Here is a 19551-nt window from a genome sequence, read left to right as displayed (position 1 = left end):
TTCAATACTAACTGAGATGTGCAGTTGTAACTGTAAAGATGATAAATTTCATGTAATGTGTTTCTAAACATGATTTTAAAAATATAAAGTCATGTGTTATCCAAAAAAAGCTATGTTCTAGAAAACAGACATGTTTTCAACTTATATGCTTTGTGACAATTATGCAACAGAACATAATAAAGGACCAATGAAAGATACAAATAGATATTAAAATAAAATATTAAATCAGCATTTCTACTTCATGGTTTCCTGTAAGCTGTCAAAATTAAGTCAGGTGGAACTACTCTTGTAGAAGTTTTTAACAGTCAAAAGCTAAATTTATTATCTCAACTTGAAAACAGGAGGAACCACACTAGAGTCTTAAAAAGATTTAACTAGTGTAACTGTTATGTCCCCAGTTTGCCTGAGATACTACCAGAGTCAGAGTACTGTCTGAGCCTATTATTATTTTCACTCCCAAATTTCCCAGTTTGGACAGTAAGTTATATGGCCAATTTGCAATCTCTGTTACACAAAACCTCAACTGAGGTTAGTTGAAAGACAAAGGTCAATGTATCTCTGGCTTGCCCATTCATTAACCTGACTGTTACTATGGAGGATACCACATTTTCCTACTCACACCCACAGTGCAGGATTTCTTCTGCTGGAACCCAAACAACCTACTAGACTTCCTACCTCAACCGATGCTAAACATTCCTCTATCCAGCTTGCTGTCCAGAGAAAGAGCAAGGTGTTTGACTAAATATACTATGATTATAGTGAGCTCTGCCTCTCTTTCTCGCTATATATATATACATATATATATATATGCTAAGTCACTTCAGTTGTGTCCAACTCTGTGCGACCCCATAGACAGCAGCCTACCAGGCTCCCCCGTCCCTGGGATTCTCCAGGCAAGAACACTGGAGTGGGCTGCCATTTCCTCCTCCAATGCATGAAAGTGAAAAATAAAAGGGAAGTTGCTCAGTCGTGTCCGACCCTTAGCATGGACTGCAGCCTACCAGGCTCCTCCATCCATGGGATTTTCCAGGCAAGAGTACTGGAGTGGGGTGCCACTGCCTTCTCCGATATATATATATAGTGAGACATAAATATTTTTAATATTAAACTCAAAAATAATGTAAAAACCAGTTTCTACTACCCACACCTCACTCATCAAATTAATCCTACAATTTGACCCCATTATAATATTCAAGATACACAAAGTGACTCCAATCAACTGGGAAAATCACCCATAATATGGAATTAATCCAGTTTGCAATCTTAATACCCATGGGATAACAATCTTAATACCCATGGGATAAGTCCTGTCCATATACTTGGCTAGTTTAAAAAAAATGTACAGCATCAAAAACAAGAAAAGTCTGAGAAACTGTCATAAACAAGAAAAGCCTATAGAGAAATGACAACTATCCACTGTGGTATCCTGGATGGGATCCTGGAACAGAAAGGACATTAAGAAAAAAATGAGGGAATGTGAACAACCTACAGCCTTCAGCAGATGATAATTTATCAACATACATTAACTATAAAAAGTGTACCAGGCTTATGTTACATGTTAATAGTGAAAACTGGGTATGGAGCATACAAGAATTCTCAGTACTACCTCTGTAATTTTTCTGTAATCTAAAACTGTTAAAAAACATGAAGCTTATTTAAAAGAATATATACATACACACCTGCATACAAACATATGCTTACATACTAGATAGGCATGTGTGTGCCTGTGCATATGTACACATTTATTTCCACGGAAATATTAACTAGTTTCAACACTTAAGTCAGAAGATTTCCCATAAAAAAACAAGTTTGCAGCTTTTCTTAAGATTAAAGGGCGGGGGATGGGAGAGAAATGGAAGTTTGCATTTGGTAACAATGGCCCTGTAGACTTCTATGGTAACATTAACTGTTTAGCTGCCTCCTTTAAAAATGGGTGATAACAAACAATGGATAAAGAGACTTTAGAAACTAATATTTCCATTTTAAACATTCTTTAAACACACACTCTCTTTCTCCAAACAAAGTTGGTGTTCTTCCCCTTCAAAGTTGGTGTTCTTGACCAACTGAAATGCGCTTAACAAAAATATCCTGGAGATTTTTAAAATATCTCCCAGGATAAATCTGAGTAATTATGAAAGAGAAAAAACAGCAGCTAGAAAGCCTTAGCACACTGCCAATTAGCAAAACCCCCAAGGGAAAAACATTAAAAGTCCTAGAAACATTGACTGTTATGTATTCCTAAGAATGATGAGTTATAATACATAATCAATTCTCAATTACCCACACTGACAGCAAAGAAAAACAGTATTAATTATCCCCAAATCTTTCAAATGCAGTTCTCAAACAGAGACCACCTGATTCACAATACCTCTATGAACCCAAAGGGAACAAGCCAGGACTCTGAAGGAAGGGGCTGGAGACCAAGGTCTGTGGGGACAGTCTTTCATATATGACTGCACCTGTATATCCTAGATTCTCTAATAAATAGCAAGCTTCTTTAAAGTTTACTATTTCAACACAGGAATGTGGGGGGAGGGGGGAACTATACAACTCAGAGAAAGAAAATGTATTATGAAGGGTAATATTTTTGACTTTAAAATTTCTTAATTTACAGAATACTGGTTACAATTTTTCCATCAACAAACTGAGAAAAATGTTCATACAGGCCAAGAGAAACAATCAGCCTTTAAGTGCTTACATTTTGTGGACATCTGCAAAACCAAATAAAGGTAAACATATGGCTTAGTCAGTGGGAACACTGTGACGTTTTTCAGAATTGCAATCATGAACCCAATGCTAAAACACAGAGTCTGTTGGGGTGGAGCAGGTTTATAAAAACATGATTCAAAAAAGGAATATAATCAAGCATAAGCAAGAGGAACACAAAAAACTAATGATTCTCCCTGCTTTCTAAAGTCTTAAAATTAGCCTTAACCTTCTTTTAGAGCAGGTCTACTAAGGTTTTTATCCAAGCTCAAATGTACTCCTTTATTATCATCTTTGTTGTGTATTTCATTACCAAAGACATAAAATTCCACTACTCTCTTTCAGTCATCTTGTCATGCAGTCTATTATAATTGGTTATATCCAATTATTTAAATCTAGGATAATTAAGCAACAGAAACAGCAATGGATTACAAACCGTAAAATAAAACAAATATCCATGAGACCATAATAACATAAATAACTCAACAGTAACAGAATAAAATAGAATAAAAAAGAAATGGGAGAGGAGGAAAAGTTCTTCCTTACAGTCAAATTTCAATTAATGAGTGTAAAAGAAATAATAAAAACATATTTTAAAAAGCACTACTTGGCCAACACCACAGTAATGAAAGAAGAAATTATCAATGGATTCTACAGTTAATGAGCAAAATTATGATGGAAAATGGACTATTTACATAGTCAGGAAGTATCCAGCTGAGCCACCAGGGAAGCCCATCTCCCCACAAAATACATTATTTTGTGTATTAATATAAATACATTAATACAAAGGGGGAAATCTTAATAGTAACTTTATACTTGAGAAGCCTGGCAAACCTCACTTTTTAACTAAGTGGTCAGGGATAACCACCATGGTAATGAGACAAGTCAATATCATGTGCCTCCACATATGATGCAATGAGAAGGTCACATCATCACTTCTGCGGTATTCTTGCCAAAAATGCATCATCTGTAATCCCAATCAAAATCCCACCACGTTTTTTGTATCAACAAACTGATTCTAAAATGTATAGCGAAAGGCAAAAGATCTAAACAGCCAGCACAATACTGAAGAACAAAGTTCTTCTGACTGATTGGACCCTAATAAAGGAACAGTAATCAAGACAGTGTGCTACTGGAGAAAAAAACAAATAGATCAAGTATACAGAATAAAGAGCCCAGAGACAGACCCCTATAAATAATACATAAATACTAATATTTGACAAAGGAGCAAAGGCAATACAAAGAAGCAAAGACAGCTGATTCAATCATTGCTAGAACAACTGGACATCCACATGGAAAAAAGACACAGACCTTCACAAAAATTAAAACGGATCATAGACCTAAATGTAAAATGCAAAACTATAAAACTCCGAGAAGATAGCAGAAAAGAAATCTAGACAATCTTGGATTTGGCAATCACTGTTTAGATATGACACCAAAGGCACAATGAAATAAGTAACTGATAAGCTAGCCTTCATTAAAGTCAAAAACTTTGGCTCTGTAAATGATGCTTGTCAAGATAATGAAAGACAAGTTACAGACTGGGACAAAATAACTGCAAAAGACATTAGCTGATTAAAGAATGGTTATCCAAAATATATCAACAATCTGATGGAAAAATGAGCCAAAGACCTTAAAAGAAAACTCACCAGAGAAGAGCTACATTGGGCAAATAAGCATACAAAAAGGTGCTTCATATATCATCGAGCAAATGCGAATTTAAAAAAAACAAGCCACCACTACACGCCTATTAAATGACCAAAATCCAGAACGTCAAATTCAGCAACTGTGCTCCTTGGCGTTTAATCCAAAGGAGCAGAAAACCTACATCCACACAAAAACCACCACACAGCTTTACTCATAACTGCCAAAATTTGGAAGCAACCAAGATGTCCTTTAGTAGCTGAATATGTAAATCAACTGTGATACATCCATACAATGAAATACTATTCAGCACTAAAAAGAAATGAGCTATTAAGCCATGAAAAGATATGGAGGAACCTTAAATGCATACTACTAAGTGAAAGAAGCCAATCTGGAAAGGCTAAACATTGAATGATTCCAACTATACAACATTCTAGAAAAGACAAAACTATGGAGATGGTAAAAAAAAAATCAGTGGATTTTTAGGACAGTGAAACTACTCTGTATGATGCTGCAATCAAAGATGCATGTCATTATAAACTTATCCAAACCCAGAGATGGTACCACACCCAGACTGAACTCTCATGGAAACTATGGACTGTGGGTGATGATGTGCTGGTGCAGGTTCCTCAGCTGTAACAAATGGACCACTCTGGTGGGGAGTACTGATAACAAGGGACGTTACACATGTGGTCATGGGGAATATGAAAATCCCTGTAGTCAGTACCTTCTCATTTTTGCTGTGAACTCGAAAACTGCTCTTAAAATATAAAGACTTAAAAAAATGCATCACCTGGGTTTAATCATGAGGAAATAAGAGACAAAAATCAAACATTCTACAAAATAACCAGTTTTCAAACTTATCTGGAAAGATTGAGAAACTGTCCCAGATTGGAGGAAACTACAGAAGCATGACAACAAATCCAACAGAGGATCCTGGACTGAATCCCAGAGCAGAGCAATGTGCTCGTGGGACAGGTGATGAAATCTGAATAAACTCTACAGATTAAGCACTGATCACTGTTGATTTCCTGATGTTGATAACTGTACTATGATTATGTAAAACGTTAACATTTGGGGAAGCTGGGTAAAAGTTTGCAATTTTTAAAAGTCAAATAATTTTCAAATGAAAAGCTAAATTTAGAAATAAAGAGTACAGCATTAGGAACAAATGCCACTATGGTAAATGAATAAACTAAAGCAGGGATCAGCAAACTGTGAAGTACCGAAAAGTAAATCATTTATTTAGGTTTTGTAGGCTCACCAGTCTTTGTCATGGCAACTCATCTCTGCTATTTTAGCACAAAAGCAACCACAGAGAAAGCATCAAGTATAGCTGTCTCAATGAAAATAGGAGGCAGTCAGGACAGATTTAGCCTGTAGGCTACAATGTGACAACCCCTCAACTAAAAAAAGAACTAAATTTTAATCTTTAAACAGGTAAAGTCTGACATAGTATGATACATAATAGCATGCTTTCTTAAATAAAATCAAACACTTTGCAAGTTTATCAGATAAAATGGGATCTCAACTTTTAAATGTAACTTTAGCAAGAGAGTCAAAATGTTTAAAACCATCTTCCTCTCCTTAATTATATTTTGAAACAATTTAAATTGCTTCTATTTCTGATTATCTTTTGAACACACATGCTAACACCACTGCTTTGACATTATCAACCACTAAATGGGTAATTTCAGAAGATCTAGCTATTCAGAAATCAAGGTATAAAATGAATAAAACCATCTGGCTTGGAATTTGTATATGATTCTTTTAGTTCAATGACATAACAGCTTTAGAGAATATGGAATTAAGAGGTATCTGACGTAAAAGTAAAAATTTTACAAATAATTTAAAAGTAAAAATAAGGTACAAACTTTCAGTTATAAATGTCACAGAGATAAAATGTACAGCAAGGTACTGTATATTTGAAAGCTGATAAGAGAGTAGATCTCTAAAGTCCTCATCAAAAGAAAAAAATCTGTAACCAGATTTGGTGATGGGTATTAAATAACTGACTGTTTCATTTCACACTACAGTTGACCCTTGAACAGCAGAGACTTTAACTGTGTGGCTTCCCTTATATAATTTTTTTTTCAATAAATATATTGGATTTTTTTTGGCGGCGGGGGGGGGGGGGGGGGGGGACTAACAGGAATTTTAAAAACTCACAGATGAACCACGAAGCCTGGAAAAACTCCAAAAAAGTTAAGAGAAAGTTATGTTATGAATGCATAAAATATCTGTAGATAGTAGCCTAAGCTTACATAGGCATAAGGTGAGTGATATTTAATATAAAACTAATAATGTTAGTTTTCTTACTGTTGCTTGCTCAATGACAGTTTTCTTACTGTATTACAACTCTGCTTTCGTAGAATTACATTACCACACAGTACGTCTCTTTCTCTTAATTAGACAAACAGCGTTTCAGTCTATCATCACAAGTAAGTAGTTTCTTTTTAATGAATGTTTCTAATGTCATATGATAAATATGACTGTAATACTACATGCCATAAAGTTTTTATAACCATTCATTCATTAGTGTTTAAATTAGGCTCCCATGAAGTAGTCATATTGCTGCTTCTTCACTATCAATGCATCAATCACTGTATCTGTAAATACAATAAATATGAATCGCCCTTTCACATTATCTTCCCATTTTTGATGTCTAGTGTTAGTAATACATATACCATCTAGAGTTTTATATCATATAGGAATGACAGAAAATTCATTTTGCAAATAGATGGTACAAACTTACAGTATTGATAAGAACAGTACTGTAAATGTATTTTCTTTTTTACTTTACAATATTGTATTGGTTTTGCCATAGGCTTCAGCAATACGTGAACTGTGAACTTCCAGATGTTTAAGCTGGTTTTAGAAAAGGCAGAGGAACCAGAGATCAAATTGCCAACATCCCCTGGATCATGGAAAAAACAAGAGAGTTCCAGAAAAACATCTATTTCTGCTTTACTGACTACTCCAAAGCCTTTGACTGTGTGGATCACAATAAACTGTGGAAAATTCTGAAAGAGATGGGAATACCAGACCACCTGACCTGCTTCTTGAGAAACCTGTATGCAGGTCAAGAAGCAACAGTTAGAACTGGACATGGAACAACAGACTGGTTCCAAATAGGAAAAGGAGTATGTAAAGGCTCTATATTGTCACCCTGCTTATTAAACATATATGCAGAATATATCATGAGAAACGCTGGGCTGGAAGAAGCACAAGCTGGAATCAAGACTGCTGGGAGAAATATCAATAACCTCAGATATGCAGATGACATCACCCTTATGGCAGAAAGTGAAGAGGAACTAAAAAGCCTCTTGATGAAAGTTAAAGAGGAGAGTGAAAAAGGTGGCTTAAAGCTCAACATTCAGAAAACAAAGATCATGGCATCTGGTCCCATCACTTCACGGCAAATAGATGGGGAAACAGTGGAAACAGTGTCAGACTTTATTTTGGGGGGCTCCAAAATTACTGCAGATGGTGACTGCAGCCATAAAATTAAAAGACGCTTACTCCTTGGAAGGAAAGTTATGACCAACCTAGATAGCATATTGAAAAGCAGAGATATTACTTTGCCGACTAAGGTCCATCTAGTCAAGGCTATGGTTTTTCCTGTGGTCATGTATGGATGTGAGAGTTGGACTGTGAAGAAAGCTGAGCGCCAAAGAATTGATGCTTTTGAACTGTGATGTTGGAGAAAGGCTCTTGAGAGTCCGTTGGACTGCAAGGAGATCCAACCAGTCCATTCTGAAGGAGATCAGCCCTGGGATTTCTTTGGAAGGAATGATGCTAAAGCTGAAACTCTAGTACTTTGGCCACCTCATGAGAAGAGTTGACTCACTGGAAAAAGATTCTGATGCTGGGAGGGGTTGGGGTCAGGAGGAGAAGGGGACGACAGAGGATGAGATGGCTGGGTGGCATCACCTACTCGATGGACTTGAGTCTGAGTGAACTCCGGGAGTTGGTGATGGACAGGGAGGCCTGGCGTGCTGCAATTCATGGGGTTGCAAAGAGTCGGACACGACTGAGCCACTGAACTGAACTGAACATGAGTCCGCAACGGGTGTACACGTGTTCCCCATCCTGAACCCCCCTCCCACCTCCCTCCCCATACCATCCCTCTGGGCCATCCCAGTGCACCAGCCCTGAGCATCCTGTAACATGCATCAAACCTAGACTGGCGATTCATTTCACATATGATATTATACATGTTTCAATGCCATTCTCCCAAATCATCCCACCCTCGCCCTCTCCCAGAGTCCATAAGACTGTTCTATACATCTCTGTCTCTCTTGCTATCTCGCATACAGGGTTATCGTTACCATCTTTCTAAATTCCATATATATATGTTAGCACACTGTACTTTGGTGTTTTTCTTTCTGGCTTACTTCACTCTGTATAATGTATTTTCTTTTCAATGTTTTATTTTTTCTATCTTACTTTATTATAAGAATATGGAATATAATACATATAACATACAAAATACATATTAATGAACTGTTTATGTTAACCCTAAGACTGCCAGTCAACAAGAGGCTATTAGTAGTTAAGTTTTGAAGGAGTCAGAGGTTACAAGTGGATTTTTGACTGTACAGGATCAAAAATGTGCCCTAAATCCCACATTGTTCAAGGGCCATAAACATTTATATACATGTATACACAAATATTGAATTGTTATGTTGTGCACTTGCAACTGTTATATGTCAAGTAAAGCACAATAATTTCTTTAAAGTGAAAAAGATTTCATTAAAGGCAGTAAAATTTAGTTACATAATAGTTTGAAGCCTCACTAAATTTATTCAGAAAGAACCACCAGATTTGGATACTAGAAAGAAATGTTACAATTTTTTTTACCCAAGAATTAATCAAAAATAAGACCAAAGATAATATAACTGAAATTTAAAAAACAACATAGATGACATAAATGCATATAGCCACTATACATTTATAAAAGATCAAAAACCTAGGTTAACAGTAATTAGCCTATGTGGGCTCTTTTAAGTCATGGTGGCTCATTCTGAGCAACAGAAGACCTTGCCCAGAGGTCCCTGGCTTCGTCACTAGGTAACACTGAGACGACCACTCGCAGTGACAGCACTCACAGACCAGTGGATGCATCATCAGGCCACAGCTTACCCCAGGGTGTTGCCAGCCAGCCTGCCCAGAGTCTCAGAACCTGAGAGAAACCACGGGGAGTCGCTTGTCCTACCAGGTCTCGATGTCCTCCCTGCCCCAGAGCTGCTATTCAACTTTGACCTGGGAAAAAAACAAGAGGTAGAAAAATCACGGAAAAGTCCCCCAACTGCCTAGGAATTCCAGGCTTCACTACATAAAATATCAGCTTAACAATTCTGATGACTCTCACTGAGATGGACACTTCAGAACAAAGAGCAAATCTAACAACTTGTAACCTGGTAACAATCCCACTCCTGTCTGACTTTTTCATGGTTTAGCTGCAAACAAATTATTTCTTAGATTTTTAAAAGTAATCATACTTTCCTCAGAAACAGTCAATTGAAAGTCATCATGCATTATCTAGCAATCTTTTTTACATGTCATCCTTTATAAAGACTAAAACTTTGAAGACTTCATTAATTTCAAATTGAGTTACCTGATTTGGGAATATTAAGGGGGGAAAAACATGATCTGAAAAGGCAGTTCACTCAAAGAGTAAATCTGACTTGGAACCTACCAAATACATATCATACTTCTGGTAACCTATTCTGTTAAGTGATCATTGATTCCTCTGCTACTTTTAATGTGAATATTTTAGTTAAAAATCACTGCTTACATAAAAATTAAAATCAAACTACAAAGTAACCACTGCATTCTATTTTAAGCATCTGGTTTTCTACAATGCTTTTTAACTTGAAGGTTCCCAAAATCAAAACACAGATGGAATATTATACCTTTAAGAATTAAATTATTTATTAAATAGAAAGGACATAATGTCTTACCCATCATTATTGTCAGGTTTACCCAATTCCAATCGGTCTGGCTGAACTGAAAAACCAATCCTGCAAACTCTACCATCCTAGAAGCAAAGAAAATAGAACTTTCCCAAGTAAAAATGTGCATTAAAACTTGAGTTTATTCAACGAACAGATTATGTATCTATCACTGTCAATTCAAAAAGCCAAAATATAAGCTCCCTTCCAGAAGGCACTCATCCTGAAGCCAGAAGTATGTTTTATATGCGTTCCCATGAAACCAGTAAAGATAATGTAAAATATCTTAATCTAACAGAATTCAGAGTAAGAAAATAACTGGGTATCAGGAACTTTTCCATTCTCTTACTAACTAGTTTCAAGCTCTAGTAAATCATTTACACTTTCTCTGGGCCAGAGAATTTATACAATAAGGAAATGGAACTGGGTGAGCTCTGAAATAACTATCATAAGAAACTGCTCTTTTCCTCGTTCCTTCCAAAAGGAAGACATGGGATGATGCACAGTTGTATTTTGACACTCATCTTCACTTCTCTAACTAACTTAAGAGTAAACAATTTACCTCAAGAAGGAAGGCAGCGTGATTCGGTCCCACCACACACTGTTTAATAGTAGCCTGCTCCAGTACATTCAAAGGGGGGTGGCTGGGGAATAAAAAAACACATGCAAGCAAAGTTATTATTTCTCTTTCCTCCAAAGTCATAGTATTTACTAGAAACTATTACATGGTATACACATACACTCATCATATATGTGAGTATGTGTGAGTGTATGTGTATACCATGTAATAAAATCATACATATGTGTGAGCGTGTGTGTGTATATATATATAAAGTGAAAATTATAACACCCTATCATTATGATGAAAAGCCACAAGGAATTTAAATAAGAAAATTATTTTTTAAATGGCAAATACACCCTTGAGGGTTTTTGCAATTTCAATTAACCAAAGAATTGCTGGCAAAACTCATTTTTAAAAAAACTAATATTTATATATTTTAAAGCAATAATTGAAATACATTATCTATAGTCATTATACCTCTTTGGTATGGCAGATTTTTTAAAAATCAGTATGAACACAAACTTTAATTCTAATGAACTCACTCATAAAAAGCTGACAGCTAGATTAAAATATACTTAATAGCTGCTACCTAAACATGAGTACGTTTTCCTAATTTTTGTTTTTTAAAAAAGCTATTCTTTTCAGGAAACACAAAATATTTAAAAACTCTCACCTGTTTAAATTGTATTTGTTCAGTTTCTCTGAAACTTCTCGTAACCTTTAAAAATAAAACAAAGCATGAATAAACAACACATACAGAGCCTTTGTAAACAAAAGAGTTCCCGTGTGTGTGCATTCAGTCATGTCCGACTCTTTTGTGACCCCATGGACTATAGCCTGCCAGGATCCTCTGTCCATGGGATTTCCCGGGCAATACTGGAGTGGGTTGCCATTTCCTTCTTCAGGGGATCTTCCTGACCCAAGAACCGAACTCACATCTCTGGGTCTCCTGCATTGGCAACTGGATTCTTTACCATCGCACCACCACAAAAAATTTACTAAGGCAAAAATGATTTGTATATAATCTTTAAGTTCTGTCTCTAAAAAGCCATAAGTCAACCCTGCAGTTGCCTTCCCTCACCACCTCATTTGTAACTTTAGTCATCATCTTATTTTACAGAAGAGGAACAGGCTTCCAGATTTTAACAAACTAGCAGTAGAACTGGCAACTGAATCAATGCCCAGTGGAAAGCCAATTCTTCAAACACCGTCCTACATACGCTGAAAGAGATTCTCGAAGGTACAGGTATACCACGAAGTGAAACTATTTGGAAAGTATGTAACTGTTAAAAGAATTTAATATAACAAGGCAGAAACAATCCAGAAGCCAAACTGACTTAAAGTGAGAATAGTCTCAAAAGTTCTGGAAGAAGGGCCTTGTGACACACGATAGTACAAATTAAAACCTTGGTGCCCAGGTTCGTGTTCTTGTGGAGTTGCGAAAAAAAAAAAAAAAAAAAAAACAACCACCTTAGTGACCATATCTGTAAAACAAGGACAACACTTGACATTTTTAAGTTATTGAATATGCTTAGAAAAATCTCAAAGGGCTATCTAACAGAGATATTAACTCATGTTATTTATTACCATTTTGCTGTTTCTCTCAAAGAAACAGTCTTGAGTTAATATAAAGAACTGTAATATTCACTTAAATTAGGTACTTCTGTCAACCTAAGGAAGTCATTTTATAATAGAAAGATGTAATCAAATGTAGAGATTTTAAGAGTTCAGTTCTATTAAGTTACCTAAACAAATGCCTGATCTTTGAAAACAGTATTTGTTTTATTATTATTAATAACTGAAAAATAATTTTCAGAAATTATTCTTTTAAAAATAAACTGAGAATTTTAGAAAACGGGAAAAAAACAGAACAGTAAATCAATAGGAAATTTCATAAAGTTTGCTTTGTAAAGAGTGACAAAAATACATAAAATCAAATTTCAGTCATTTGTACTAACAACTGATGAAAGTGGTATAGATACTCAAAATTAAACATACTTAAAGCTAGTTTAGGATTTAAAAGCTACCACAAATCATACAATGTGTGGGCAAATAAGCTAATTATCTGATAAGAGATTCTACTAGGTACCAACTGTCCTTCAACTTTATCTAGTAAAGCTCTATCCTCTGTTCTTTACAAGGAGCATCTTTGAAACACTGAAATGTGTATAAGCAAATGGTGCTGTGCTAAGCCACTTCAGTCGTGTCTGACTCTTTGCAACCCTATGGACTGGAGCCCCCAAGCTCCTCTGTCCATGGGATTCTCCAGGCAAGAATACTGGAGTGGGTTGCCATGCCCTCCTCTAAGTATAACCAAATGTCCAACACTAAATCATATTCCTAAGCAAAAATAGGGCTTCCCAGGCAGCGCCTGGGAGCTCGCCAGCCAATGCAGAAGACATGAGATGAGGGTTCAATTCCTGGGTTGGGAAGATACCCTGGAGAAGGAAATGGCAACCACTCCAATATTCTTGCCTGGAGAACTCCATGGACAGAGGAAGCTGGTGGGCTATAGCCCATGGGGTACCAAAGAGTTGGACACGACCGAGTGACTAACACTTTCAAGCAAAAGTAACTTTTGAATGATGTCATACTTAATTTTCACTCCCAAATAGCATCTGATCATCTCTGATTTGGCTCTCAATAAAATAATTTTCATTTTCCTAGTCTTTCATTAACAAAAAATGTTTTCTTCAGTCCTCTGAAGTCAAGCTTTTTTACCATATTTCAGTCTGCTCATTTACAATGCACATATCTGTGCTCCAAGACAAGAGAAAACGGAAGAGTAATACACTGTGGAACTCATGAGCTCTGGAAGAAGGCTGACTAGAAAATGGGGAGAAGAAAATAAACTGGGAGGCTCTGTTCTGGGCAATAACCACAGGCTCGAGGAGACCCAGCAGGGAGGCAGGAGCTCTCTCTCCTCAGCCCACATTCACTCTGAGCCATGTATAAAACTCTTCAGCAGATAACAGAGCAGAGAGACTGTGAGATAAGGCCAAGGAAGGCTTCACTTCCCAAAAGCCACAGTAGTGACACTGTCAAAAGATACTTGTTCACCAGCATACAACTAAACCCCTCATTTCCATTCCTTTTTTCTTAGCCCAACACTGTTGGCCAAACTCTCCAGAGTTTTCACAAAGCATAGGGGAGTGAGTGTTCTCAAAACTGGACAACTGGGATTAAGAATTAAAGGATGCTTTCACGGCTCCAAATACCACCACAGGTAGTATCTCCAAATACCACCACAGGTAGTATCTATAAAACTAAAGTAGGGTTTGAGGATATCAAAATGCTAGAAATAAAGAGAAATAAAATAACAATTCAAGAACTCAAAAGCAAATTTCACGTTAGGAAGGGGATAGAAGAAATGGTTACAGACATAAAACTTTCTATTATCAAAAATCATAGTGGACTCCTAACTGTATCTGAAATGTACACCCATTTGTACTGGAAATGATACCCACTGCTTGACAAGAAATCCAGGCTTTACTCCCAGCTCATCTACCACTAGTAGCCCATTAAGTTTTTGGTCTCATCTATGTGAAGGAAGACTCATCAGTCCTCTCTAGTTCTTTTCAATCTTGAAACTGTTAAGAAGGTATGAAAAGCAAATACATCAGTGGAAGATATTTATGTTAATGTTTATATTGAAACAGTATTTACTGTCATATTCAATTTCATCTTACCCATTTGAAACTTTCATACACAAACTGATTTTACATAGACACTTAAGAATGCATCTCTAAATATCAAATTTGTTTAATTTCTTAAATTCAATCCCCCAAATTTATAGAAAATATATATCATTTTTCAAAATTTCAAGATAGTTATTTTAACTAAATTGGCCCCATAAACCTTTTTCTACATGGATCCCAGATAACAGTAACAAAGAAATCTTCAAAGCAAAAAAAAAAAAAGTACTAACTACAAAATACGGAGTACTTTGTTCCCCTTAATATTACAGAATCCTGGGCAGACATGCAAAACTCAGAATCACTGCAGGCCACTGATCACATTCATTTAAATTTACTAAGTTACTGAATGTTTGTCCAAAATTATCAGGCACTCATCTACATCAAAGGATCCTCGTCCAAAAGCTTACAATGCTTAGTTATTAACTGTTCAGTTCAGTTCAGTTCAGTCGTATCTGACTCTGCAACCCCATGAACTGCAGCACACCAGGCCTCCCTGTCCATCACCAATTCCTGGAGTTTACCCAAATCATGTCCACTGAGTCAGTGATGCCATCCAATCATCTCATCCTCTGTCCTCCCCTTCTCCTCCTGCCCTCAATCTTTCCCGGCATCAGGGTCTTTTCAAATGAGTCATCTCTTCACATGAGGTGGCCAAAGTACTGGAGTTTCAGCTTCAACATCAGTCCTTCCAATGAACACCCAGTATTGATCTCCTTTAGGATGGACTCCTTGCAGTCAAAAGGACTCTCAAGAGTCCTCCAACATCACAGTTCAAAAGCATCAATTCTTTGGCGCTCAGCTTTCTTCACAGTCCAACTCTCACATCCATACACGACGACTGAAAAAACCATAGCTTTGACTAGATGGACCTTTGTTGGCAAAGTAATGCCTCTGCTTTTTAATATGCTATCTAGGTTGGTCATAACTTTCCTTCCAAGGAGCAAGAGTCTTTCAATTTCATGGCTGCAGTCACCATCTGCAGTGATTTTGGAGCTCAAAAAAATAAAGCCTGCCACTGTTTCCCCATCTATTTGCCACGAAATGATGGGACCAGATGCCATGATCTTCGTTTTCTGAATGTTGAGCTTTAAGCCACCTTTTTCACTATCCTCTTTCACTTTCATCAAGAGGCTCTTTAGTTCTTCACTTTCTGCCATAAGGGTGGTGTCATCTGCATATCTGAGGTTATTGATATTTCTCCCGGCAATCTTGATTCCAGCTTGTGTTTCTTCCAGTCCAGCGTTTCTCATGATGTACTCTGCATATAAGTTAAACAAGCAGGGTGACAATATAGAGCCTTTACATACTCCTTTTCCTATTTGGAACCAGTCTGTTGTTCCATGTCCAGTTCTAACTGTTGCTTCTTGACCTGCATACAGGTTTCTCAAGAGGCAGGTGAGGTGATCTGGTATTCCCATCTCTTTCAGAATTTTCCACAGTTTATTGTGATCCACACAGTCAAAGGCTTTGGCATAGCCAATAAAGCAGAAATAGATGTTTTTCTGGAACTCTATCTTTTTCCATGGTCCAGCGGATGTTGGCAATTTGATCTCTGGTTCCTCTGCCTTTTCTAAAACCAGCTTGAACATCTGGAAGTTCGTGGTTCACGTATTGCTGAAGCCTGGCTTGGTGAATTTTGAGCATTACTTTACTAGCGTGTGAAATGAATGCAATTGTGCAGTAGTTTGAGCATTCTTTGGCATTGCCTTTCTTTGGGATTGGAATGAAAACTGACCTTTTCCAGTCCTGTCGCCACTGCTGAGTTTTCCAAATTTGCTGGCATATTGAGTGCAGCACTTTCACAGCATCATCTTTCAGGATTTGAAATAGCTCAACTGGAATTCCATCACCTCCACTAGCTTTGTTCATAGTGATGCTTTCTAAGGCCCACTTGACTTCACATTCCAGGATGTCTGGCTCTAGGTGAATAATCACACCATCATGATTATCTGGGTCAGAAGATCTTTTTTTGTACAGTTCTGTATATTCTTGCGACCTCTTCTTAATATCTTCTGCTTCTGTTAGGTCCATACCATTTCTGTCCTTTACTGAGACCATCTTTGCCTGAAATGTTCCCTTGGTAACTCTAATTTTCTTGAAGAGATCTCTTGTCTTTCCCCTTCTATTGTTTCCTCTATTTCTTTGCATTTCTGTATTTCTCCCCATTGTAATATTAACACAAGTTTCCTGTTTTTAAAAGAAAAGATAAGCCACCCTGGTGGTGGTAGTGTAGTTGCTCAGTCGAGTATGACTCTTGCAACCCCATGGACTGTATGTAGCCCACCAGGTTCCCCTGTCCATGGGATTTCCCAGTCAAGAATACTAGAGCAGGTTGCCATTTCCTTCTCCAAGGAGTCTTCTGAATCCAGGGATCAAAACCACATCTCCTGCACTGCAGGCAATCTCCTGCATTGCAGGCAGATTCTTTACCACTAAGCCACCAGGGAAGGCCACCTTAGAGCTCACCAGGCAGATTCTTTACTGCTCAGCCACCAGGGAAGGCCACCTTAGAGCTTACCAACTTCCATTTCAGAATAAATCTTTACATGTGATTGTGATGGGAAACAAGTTTAAGAACACAGCATAACATTACAAAATAACCTCATAACTCAGCATTTAATCTCATTTGGAGACAGGCAGGAAAGTCTTTGTGAGGTGGCTGTAACACACAATGGATAGGTTAGCAGTATGTTTCTGACAATCCTTAGTACTCCAACACCAAAGATTTATTCTGTATTCCGAATCAATAATCTATTCTATTCCTTCAGATTTATAGACAGATTTACAGAACCACAGGCTGGAAAATTTTCAAGCACCAAGGAAAGGTAACAGCAAACCAGTATTAAAAGAGAAATAAGTATAACAGTACCTGCTAGAAAGTTAACATATTTCATAGCTGACCTTGAAATTCCCTACAATTTCAGTCTCATCTTCCCTAAATTTAACATTATAATTTCTACAACCCACAGCTGACAGTAGCACTTAATGTAGGGTCTTCAGTTTTATAATTCTCTGCCCTAATCCTGAATCCCCTGCCACCTGTTCAATAAACACATCCCCCAAATGAATGAAACCTGCTAGATTCCTAGTTACATTTCTAAATGTAAAAAATTTAGGTGTGTCTGGACCCCTAAAAGGCTCCAATTTTCCAGCATGTATTTCCTTCAGTCCACCTTCTACAAGATGATGTTCTTCTTTACCTGGACCTGTAAGACCAGGGATACCTATCCATGATTCATGTTTATCAGTACTCACTTTAGTGGTGGAAAGTGGCCTAGCTCTTCTGCCACCCATACATTTCCTCTGGTCTCGCTCTTATTTCTTCAGGCCCAGCTCAAACACTACCTCCTCTCCGTGAAGTTTTCTGGTGGCTCTAATTTTCCTCCCAGATAAACCTACAGCTTCTTCCTCATACAGGACCCTTTAATGGTCTATTTGACATTCTACAGTCACTTGTGTTTCCATCTAAACGGGCTTCAGACTTTAAGCAAAGAAGAGATAAAACTTACCAAGTATTATTTCCCCACTCTTCCATTTCTTTCCAACAGTGAAAATGTACAATAATACTTGTTACAATACATTTCAGGAGCAGAAAAGATTTCTGATCTTAAACTAAACAAAACTACTCCTCAGGTCTTCTACCTCAAATTGAAGTTTAGAACAAGCAAGAAAAGTGTGAATGAATATACAGATTTTTTTTAGGAAGGTTGCCCATATTAACTCATTAACAGACCAGTTAACACAGTGAAAACATCTGATAATTCACCAGTTACCCAATAATCATATTAGCAAACTACCTTTAAAGTGACCTCACTCCACTCTCTAGATATCCATTCATGGAAATAAAACTTTTACCTATCCATATAATTTTATTTTGGAATATAGGGTTTAATAATCCATATGAAGAAACAACAGTAAATCAGTGAAAGGCTACTTACAACACTAAATCATAAGATTCCTACAGAAAATGTCTTAAAGAATACCTGTCATCCACGTCAGAGAAGGCAGGTACTGCCAAAACTTAAATGCACCCAGATAAGCTTTTTGTAGAAAAAGAAATACTGTAGGAATATTTCTGGCATTTCTCCAAAAGCAAAACTCTCTAAAGCTTAAAATTCAAGAGGCAATCAAAGCGCACTTTTTTTTTTCTTTTGCAGCAATGGCTGTATTACCAGATTGATGGCAGAGAGAGGAGTCAAACCCTCCTCCTACCACAGAACATGGTCTTTGCACTGTATCATCACACACTTTCCTGAGTATTGGGAGTCCCTCCACAACACAGTTCTTTTATACAACTATTGCACCACACCATATACACTGCCACCTGTGAAATGCTTCCTTGCATGCCAACTGTTCACATTATCAATAATAACAATAAATTCAAGCTATTACATGGTGGTGCTGCCTGGCAGCAGGACTGTAACTGGGAAAAAAGAATATACTTTCGGCAAAGGTGCAGGGAGCATTTTGAGATGGTCATTTACTTGTGCCAGCATTTAGTAAGTACATTCCCACCCCCAACCGAAGGCCTGGAGTTAGCTTCTTCAATCCTGTACAGTGGGTATCCCAATCCCAAGTCCCTTTTCACACAGTCCTGGAGCAGGCCACCTGCTCAAGGGGAGCCCCTTCAGGGAGTTTTGGGTGTCAAGACTGAAGTGATAACCAAGTCTCCTCCTCCTGCTGCACTGTGGATTTGTTTATGGGTAAAGGAGATGAAGTCTTTCAGCCTACCTGCCCACTGTGTTGTGACTTAAAATATTCGGAACTACCTGGACCTGTGGGCCTCAGAACAGCTTAGCGGAATTAGGGCTGCTTTGGCCCAAACAAGCAGGAAGATCCCCTGCAGAAGGAAATGGCAACCCACTTCAGTATTCTTGCCTGGAGAATCCCATGGATTGAGGAGCCTGCTAGGCTACAGTCCACGGGGTTGCAGAGTTGGACACGACTGAGCGACTTCACTTCACTTGGCCCAAACAAGAAGCAC

The 19551-nt window shown here is 37.5% G+C and overlaps 1 protein-coding gene across 3 annotated transcripts in view; it reads right to left on the bottom strand.

Annotated features, from left to right (window-relative positions):
• Positions 1-19551, bottom strand: part of UBR5 (ubiquitin protein ligase E3 component n-recognin 5) — a 140330-nt gene that overhangs the window by 83266 nt on the left and 37513 nt on the right. For all 3 annotated transcript variants that reach the window (XM_069600429.1, XM_069600430.1, XM_069600428.1), the window contains exons 2-5: positions 11543-11587; positions 10870-10951; positions 10317-10393; positions 9496-9615 (exon numbers count right to left, since the gene is read on the bottom strand). In XM_069600429.1, the coding sequence (XP_069456530.1) occupies positions 9496-9615; positions 10317-10393; positions 10870-10951; positions 11543-11587 (324 nt within the window). The remainder of the gene's footprint in view (positions 1-9495; positions 9616-10316; positions 10394-10869; positions 10952-11542; positions 11588-19551) is intronic.

This window comes from Ovis canadensis, chromosome 9 (genome assembly GCF_042477335.2).
Source record: "Ovis canadensis isolate MfBH-ARS-UI-01 breed Bighorn chromosome 9, ARS-UI_OviCan_v2, whole genome shotgun sequence".
Lineage (NCBI taxonomy): Eukaryota > Metazoa > Chordata > Mammalia > Artiodactyla > Bovidae > Ovis > Ovis canadensis.
This window is presented reverse-complemented; position numbering and strand designations above follow the sequence as displayed.